Raw genomic sequence first — 8,804 nt, forward strand, 5'->3', positions numbered from 1 at the left:
TTCGTGAAGCCATGACCGTTGCCGCCTAGGAGACGATCGGCTTTGCCCCGAAGAACCAAGACTAGTTTGACGAGAATGATGAAACCATCTCCCGTCTTATCGAAGCCAAACTCTGGATGCGCCTCGACCTCAAAAACCATGTACTGCAGAAACAAACGAAAACACCAGCAAAGCATCAGCGGAATGCCAGCGAGGAATTCGAGAAGCTCAAAACATTTGGTGTCAGAGAAAGGCAGAGGAGATGCAAGACTATGGGGACCAACAAGATTTGCATCGCTTTTATGCCACAACCAAGATCTTCGACTTCACAAACTCTTCAGTGGGTGGCCTGAAGAACGCAGCTGGCTCTACGATAACCGATACCCAGGGAATCAGCGATCGCTGGAAGTCCCATTTCGAGAGCCTACTTAACGACCACACACGCACTCCTGACGATCTCCTTCAAGACATCCCACAGCTCCCCATCCACCATTGGATTCCCTGCCGTCCTCACCCCATGAGTTCAACAAAGCATTCGAGCGCATGAAACCAAGCAAAGCTCCAGGACCAGACAACATTCCGTTTGAGTTTTTCACGCACGGAGGTCCTGAGATGAGAAATCATCTGATGCTCCTTATCCTCAATATCTGGGAAAACAAGACCCTCCCGAACGACTTCCGCGATGCAACTATCACCACCATCTACAAGAAGGGAGACGGAGAGGACTGCAACAACTATCGGAACCTATCACTCCTGAGTATTGCAAGTAAGATCTTCGCCCGTATCCTATTCAATCACCTCTGCATCCTTGCGGAAGACGTCCTCCCTGAGTCCAAGTATAACTTTAGACCATATCGAGGCACAATCGTCATGATCTTTCCGAGCCGGACCGCAGATGGCCTACAAATGACAGCCGATCTTTACAACGCAGCTTATGAACGCTTCGGGATGCAGGTAAACATTAAAGACCAAGTCCCTGATCCAACCTGCACCAAGCCTGAACAGTACGAACATTAGCGTCAACGTCCACTCCTAGAAGTTGAACACTTTTTATACCTTGGGAGTATCCTTTCGAAGACCCCCCCCCACATGTGAAACGGACGTGGAGAACCGGATCAGGGCGGCCCACTCCGCCTTCAGTAGACTCAACCAACGTGTATTCTTCAATCATACGCTGACCATCCGGACAAAGATCATGGTCTTCTGTGCCATTTTTCTGTCAATTCTTGTCTACGCTTGTGAGACTTGAACGCTATACCGACGTGACTTCAGGCGCCTAGAATGCTTCCAGCAATCCAAGCTACGACAGATCCTCAATGTACGATGGGAAGATCACATTACCAAAACCGGGGTTATTCGCCGCGCCTCACTACCAAGCGACAAAGCCACCATTCTTCCCCATCATTTCTGCTGAGCAGATCACGTCCAGCGTATGGAGCCCTCTCGTCTTCCGAGTATAACGGAGTGGTGAGTGAAGGAAATATGGAAATAAGATATAACTTGAGATGAAATAAACTAGTAAGCGACGATTTATTCTGTTATAAAATACAATGATTGCCATACATGAAATAAAATAACATAACAGGTTATTACAAAGATTTGTGAGAGAACTTCATGGCTAGGCTGGATTGTTGATGTTGTAGACATAGTTGGCGGTGTGTAAAGGCAGGTGTTTGATCTGGTGGTCGTATGGTTTTCATACAGCAATGATGCAGACAGGCATCTGGTGGAGATGATGAGAGTGGAGACTGGCTGGTGTCAGGACATCGTTGCTGGAGATGTGATGAGATGTGATGTGTGTGGTCAGAACAGTTGAAAAATGCCGTACTTATAGGGAACAGGAGGCTCCCAGAGCTGATGATTAAATTCCCGGGTAAGGAAAAATAAACTGTTGCGCCAACGTGATTGGACAGCTGGAAGGTTCGTTTAATCACGAGGTCATGTGACCACTGGAACGAAAAGAGCCGTTTTACGGGTATTTAAATCCTAGATGAGTCAAAATGAAAACATCTCACATGACAGTGTAAATCACTTCTGCTACACGAGGATCAGGCTCTACGGAGAACTTGTAATCGGGACAAGACCTAGAAGAGGTCCGAAATTCCGTTTCAAAGACCAGCTCAAACGGACCCTGGCTCAAACGGACCCTGGCTCAAACTAACATCCAGTCATCCTCATGGGAACAGATTGCCATGAATCGCCTGGAGGACTGCTATCCGCAATGGAGCCAGCTCTTTCGAGCAGAACAGACAACAGAATAAGGTCAGCCGAGGAGGCTGATTAGAAACTGACCAACTCAATGCTCGGATACGAGCTGCAGCCAACGACGATGTATGAGTGTGAGTGTGTGTGTGTGTGTGTGTGTGTGTGTGTGGTGTGTGTGTGTGTTGTGTGTGTGTGTGTTTATATATGTACATATACACATACATATATAGAATTTGAAGTGTTTTCAAATGAAATATTAAAGTTTCAAAACTTATTATTTGCTAAAATGACTAAATACTAAAATAGATAATGGGAATAAGTTTACATTATTACACGTTTTCTTAAGATATATACTTTAAGATTATTCAATTATACAATTGAAAATAAGCCATACAGCTGTTGAAATTTCATAGTCAATGTCAATATCGTTAATACACACCTACACGCGCGTGTATGCATAATATATAGTCAGTGAATTATAAAAGAGGAGCACGCTCTAAGTTATAGAGCAGTAGAGCAATGAAATAAAGATAGTTATGTCCGGTCTAAGGTGTTACCCTGGGTTTCACGTCCATAAAGCGCTTAGTTTGACTACGTTTCTCCGGACCCTCGTAGCTACGATGATTTTTCTCCCTCCACTTTAAAGAGTGTATATCGGCCACCGGCCTTTAAGGTCTGAAGAAACGCCGTAAGGGTAAGCGTTTTATGGACGTGAAACCCAGGGTACACCATAGACCGGCCATAACTATAAAGAGAGACCTGCCTGATGGAGCGACTATGTGACAATAGATCAACCTCTGATCTCTCATTCCCCAACTTCGATATGCTCCAGAGAAGCTAAACTCTCTCTGCCACTGGTTCCGAACGGAAATAACACTACCAACCCCACCACTCCTACAACTTTCCCCCCCACCACCACCACAACCACCAGACCTCCATTCTAGTCCTACCTTGGGAACCAATGCTGTACTCCCTCGATTGAGTTCCAATGCTAGCCCTCTACACCTGACTGTGCTCTCTGTGATTACTCTAGCCGTTACTTAAAGATAATTGTCACCTGTGCCATCGAAATTACCACTGGAGTCGTGTCTGCATCATCAAGGCTCAAGCCGAAAGTCTTCTATACTGGACCTGCAGTCAGTGCCACTTCAGCTCCAACGCACTCCGTAGAGACGCCTCACGCTCCGATAACCAGCTCTCAACTGAGGACTTTGCTGCAGTCCTCTAGAGTTTATCTAAATCGAAGCTCGTTAACCGGATCCCTAAGGGAGCTCGGAATAGTTTTGCTCGCGCGCTCTCCAGCTTGTTGAAAAACCTATGTTTATCCAACAATGCGTCTGACTGGCAGAAACTGTTTCCATTCCTCCGCATCTCTTTCCACGTGCATGATATGAAATAGGGCTCCCTTACATCCTCTCTCAAGCGACAGTTCCAACTACTTGAGTCCTTCCCGACCACTTCTCGCCTCAATTTGACATCGAGCACAGTGCCTACCGATAGACAACCGATAAACCTTAAACGCGCAGTCAATGCTAAATTCAGCGAATTCGACATAAAGGGTCTGTCCGTTTCCCCTCTTCTCTATCCTCCCTCGCTCCGTGTAACTAAGTCTCTTAGACCTCTGAAAGAGAAGCACCCATCGGCACCCCCTGATAATCAACTAAACTGGTCCGATCCCCCCAGAAAACTTGAGACCGGTCTTCACCTCTGATAACATCAGAAAGGCGATTTCATCCTTCCTTGCTGGTTGAGGTGCGGGAATTGATGGCCTTCGCCCTCAACACCTCAAGGATGGTATCTCCTTATCAGCCGGTAACGCCGGACTTGAATTTGACTCAGTTTGTGAACCAGTTCTCTTCAGGGAAATCCTCCCTTATATCCACCCACTATTCTCCCGTGCAAAATTATTTGGGCTCACCAAACCCAATGGAAACTTGCGCCCCATTGCGGTCGGCTGCACCCTTCGGTGTCTCACCGCAAAGGTGTGCTTACAATTGGTCTCTAGCTTATTGGAGGAGATTGGGCACCAAATTGGGATGTGAAGCTGCCGCCCACTCTACCAGAGCCTATGCCAACTTGCCCTTCTTGTCACCCAAGGTCATCCTCAAACTTGACCTTAAGAATGCCTTCAACTCCATCAGCCGCGATGCTGTCCTCAGCTCAATAAGAGAGAAGGTCCCACAACTCTACCGCCTTACATGGTAGGCTTATCGGAGCCCTCCTATCACTTTTTCGGTGACCAAATCATCACCTCTGGCTCAGGAGTTCAATAGGGCGACCCACTCGGGCCCGCTCTGTTCGCACTGGACATTGATGACATTACTAAGATGGGCGTCGAGCTAAACCTCAACGTCTGGTGTCTCAACGATGCTTGTTTGGGGAGTGGGGGACCTTTGGACATGGCAAATATGATGGTTGGGGAGCTTGGTCGCCGGGGTCTCCAAGTAAACAGCTCCAAATGTGAGCTCTGGATCCTCAACCACTCGGTTTCTCAACATCAATCAACTATTGACCTTTACGCAGAGTCTTTCCCTTCCACTGCAGTCTCTCCCCCATCGGCTTGGTGCTCTCTAGGTGCTCCAGTCACTGAACTTGCCTTTGAGTCCATCTTCCAGTCGAAGCAATTGCTGAAAAATATTGAAGCTATCGAACCCCATCAAGGTTTTTTTATACTTAAGAATTACCTCTTAATTCCTAAGCTTCTATATCTACTTAGAGTCAGCTCATCTTACCGATTCCCATCGTGCCTCCAACGCTTCGAGAACCTAATCTTTGAGAGACTCGCATGCTTAGTCGATGTCAGACTCTCCAACGTCCTGCAATCAGGCTGCATTACCCAAGTGATTTGAAGGTCTTGGTCTTCGTAAGTGTACGTCCCTCTCTCTCCCCTGCTTCCTTTCTTCCACCCACGCCTGCTCCATCCTGGTGAACAACATCCGCTCCAACATGGACCAGTTCTAACAGGAAGTTGGATGACGCTCTCCAATACTGGAGGGAATTGGGCTTGTCTGCTCCTGAGAAGGTGGAGGACTGTCAGAGTCAGAGAACTTGGGACATAATTTCGAAGGCCACTTTCGACTCTCTCTTCATCCAGTCGGACCACTTTTCAAGGTGCTGCTTACTGTCTGCTAGCGCCAAATACTCAGGTGACCGGATTGATGCCATTTCCGTGGCTAATGTTGATGGCTTACTCAGCTTGGACGAACTTTGTGTCTGCATTGCCCTCAGTGTGGGAGCCGATGTATGCACGGATTTGATCTGTCATTTTGGCAGGCTTCTCGACTCCACAGGCCTCCATGACCTTTCTTTCCACCTGAATGCTGGTCGCTTCGCGCGTCATACGGAGTTGAACCTGAGACTCAAGAGGAGCTTGGCCCGAGCTAACGTCCCCTCCATCTGGGATGTCACAGATAGCGACTACTTTGCTTCTCACATCCTGAATGCTGCAGTCAGGGCGATATCTACAGCTTCTGCGGCCGAGCGGAACAAAATCCTGAAATACCGCGATCCGTCGGCCAACTACATTTTCCATCCTGTGGGGTTCGAGATGTTTGATGGGGTCGGACCACTACTGCGAGATTCCTGTCAACTCACCTTGCAGAGGTAACTGGTGAGGCTCGTGAGGGCGCTTGGCTGTTCCAGCGAATCAGCCAATAACCATTAGAGAGGTTTCCAAGCGTCCCCAACTTTTCAACCTAAGGTGGTGAATTGTTTTGATTTTTTTTCTTTTTTCTCCTTTTCTTTTTTTCATTTTAATTTTTTCAATTGTGTTCTGTTTTGTCCAGTTTTCTATTTTGATTTTGTAAAACGGTAAACACTGTGAAAGCAATAAAATTACCTTAATTACACGTACATACACGCACACAACTTGAACATTGTTTCTATTACTTTTTCCTCATTGACTGTCTCATCTCCAAAGACTTTTTTTAAAGCTATCCAATGTGTTCCACCGTCTTGATCGTTTTCTCCCACATCTTTTCTGATCTCTCAGAATCCAGTCTGTCCAGCTATTTTAACTCATTCTGTAAATAAGTCAAGTACATCTATATTCCAATAATTTTATGAACTTGACATCATTTACATTTGCTTTGAAATCTAATTGTCTTATGGTCTTTCAACATTATTTCAAACGTTTTAGAGAGCATATTGAGTTGCTTTTAACTGCCTTGTTTGATATTTTGTCAGGTTCTAGGTTTTTTGCAAATTAAGAAATTGCTGCGATGACACTTTGACTTTGAATTCTTTTATTAAGGTTTAGGGCTAGTTCAAGGTATTGACCAAGTTATTTCTGTTTTTTAACTGTATTGTTCTAAGTTAGTTTAAGTAAATTTAATTATTTACAATTTGGAAGGTTTCCTCCGCTTAAGCTTCAGGATTTTTATCAATCAGTTTTCGAACAGTTGTTTTATTTTTGGAGCTTCTTCAGAAACGTACCTCTCCAATTAAATCAAACGCAATAAAGAAAATGTTATGAAAATGGAAAATATATACAAAATAAATGATGCATGCAAAAAATTAGATTCACCCATTTTAAAATATTTTGTACAAAAAAAAAAACGGGAGCGGGAAACGGGCACTCGTGGAATATAAACAAACATGTCAGACGAAACAAGGCACGGTAATCTACTTTTTAGGGTTAGGGTTAGTTTTAGAGTTGGGGTTAGTGTTAGGATATCATTAATAATGCCCGATTGGTAAAAGTAGATTACCGCCCCTTGTATCGTCTGATATGTTTATATTCCACGAGTACCCGTTTCTGTTTTATTTTTTAGTATAAAATATTTAAAGACGGATGATTCTTTCTAATTTTTTTTCTTTGCATACATAATTTATTTTGTATATATTTTCCATTTTCATAATTTTTCTTCATTGTATTTGATTTAATTGGAGAGGTGCGTTTCTGAAGAAGCACCTTTTTTTTTTAACGTTCATTTTTGATGCATATATAACATGCGAGTGACTATTATTTTAATTCTGAGAAATTGTTACAAGCAAAAAAAAAAAAAGTGTTATACATATGATATCGTTAATTTGTTATTACAATTTACGAGTATAACCATTGATTAAACACGATATTAATTACGATTTCTAGTTATCAGTAATATGCAAACTCACTTACCCGAGACAGTTTCCCATGCTTGATGTCTTAATGTTACGAGTATAGCACTTGTACCTACAAATCCGATAAATTCCACTGTATTATTATAATTTCGTTTCCCAAAAGACTGCTTGAGGCTGTACTATGTAGAATGCTACTTGTGAGTTGACAATGACAATATAACTATTTAGGAGTCGATACTACGACAACTATTGCCGAGTCGATAGTGTTAGTATGACAAAAGCTACTGCGAAATCAATAGAGATTATGTGACAACAGCTCCTGCGAAATCAGTAGAGACTATGGTGTACAACACACAAGTGGTCGCCACCAGTAAAATGGAGAAATTATCAGAGGACGATATCGAGGAGTGTCTAGGAAACATAACGAGGGAGGCTACTTTTATTGGCAGAGGAAGAAGATACGGCACGGTGGAGCTGAGGATTGCCACCAAAGAAGAGCTGGCCCCACATTCCACCACCATTCTGGGGTCGAGCAAGGTAGCGCTGTTGCCCACGTATAGGGGAAGGTGCAGTGTTCGAGTCAAATTAGCGAGAGTGCCACCCGAAATCAAAACAGAGTGATTGGTGGCAGCTATTCTGGCTGTCACTGAAGACAATCAAGAACTGGGACCGATAGGAGTGACAAAAATGTTAAACTGTTGGGGATTCGGAGTTGAGGAGTGGCTTTTTGCCACATTTGAAGACATAGATCGAATTATTGCACACTAGGGGCGAACATAGAAGGGACAACACACAACATGTGGGGACACAAAGCGGGCAGAAAAAAAAGAACGTATAAAAACATGAAATGACAATGAAGAAATGAAAATCAAGTTACTCGCTCCACCTCCGAGAAGCTTCACTTCTTTCTTACCTTAAACTCCGTTCCTTCCTGTATGTCTATTCCACACTCCTTTGTAAGGTCCGTATACAACATCTCATCTGGAAATTTACTTTTGTCAATATTTACCCTCCACATAGTCTACCCATATTGGGGTTTCTATTTTTCGTTGCCGATCTTCCGATATCAAAATGCATGCGTGTCACCCTTTTATATTAACCTTCACTTCCATATTAACTAACATTGTGTCTTTCCACGTCATTGTGTCATCAACCAGTTTTCTATTCGAAGTGTCGTGTAACATACATGCAAAACAACTTTCTTCCTTGGCTGGGGGAGGGGAAGTTTGAGGATTCCTGTGTGTAAGTGCTTTCTTTTTTTGCTTTTGTGTCGGGGGGAGAGGGTGGGTTTGGTACTGCGGGGGAAGGGTGGGATTGGGAAGGTGTGTGGGGTGGGGTGGGGTCTTAACTCTGTCTGATTCGCCTTTTACCTTTTTTGGTTTTTATTCTCTGCAACCTTCCATGATTCGTCGTCCTTCACTTCTGTTGGTACTTCCTTCTCCGCTCTCGCTGGTTCTTCCTTGGTTTTCTCCTGGCTCTTCTCAGTTGGTGAAGGGCAGTCCGCTCTGTTGTGGTCTTTCAGGCCATATTTCAAGCATCGAGGGATTCTGCGCTCCACC

The 8,804-nt window shown here is 44.2% G+C and overlaps 1 protein-coding gene across 1 annotated transcript in view; it reads right to left on the reverse strand.

Annotated features, from left to right (window-relative positions):
- Positions 1–7,476, reverse strand: part of LOC115210926 (calcium-dependent protein kinase 12) — a 71,959-nt gene extending 64,483 nt beyond the window's left edge. The window contains exon 1 of the mRNA XM_029779715.2: positions 7,304–7,476. Coding sequence (XP_029635575.1) covers positions 7,304–7,320 — 17 coding nt within the window. The 5' untranslated portion in view covers positions 7,321–7,476. The remainder of the gene's footprint in view (positions 1–7,303) is intronic.
- Between the last annotated feature and the right edge of the window lie 1,328 nt (positions 7,477–8,804).

The sequence above is a fragment of the Octopus sinensis genome, linkage group LG4 (assembly GCF_006345805.1).
Source record: "Octopus sinensis linkage group LG4, ASM634580v1, whole genome shotgun sequence".
NCBI classification, from domain to species: Eukaryota; Metazoa; Mollusca; class Cephalopoda; order Octopoda; family Octopodidae; genus Octopus; species Octopus sinensis.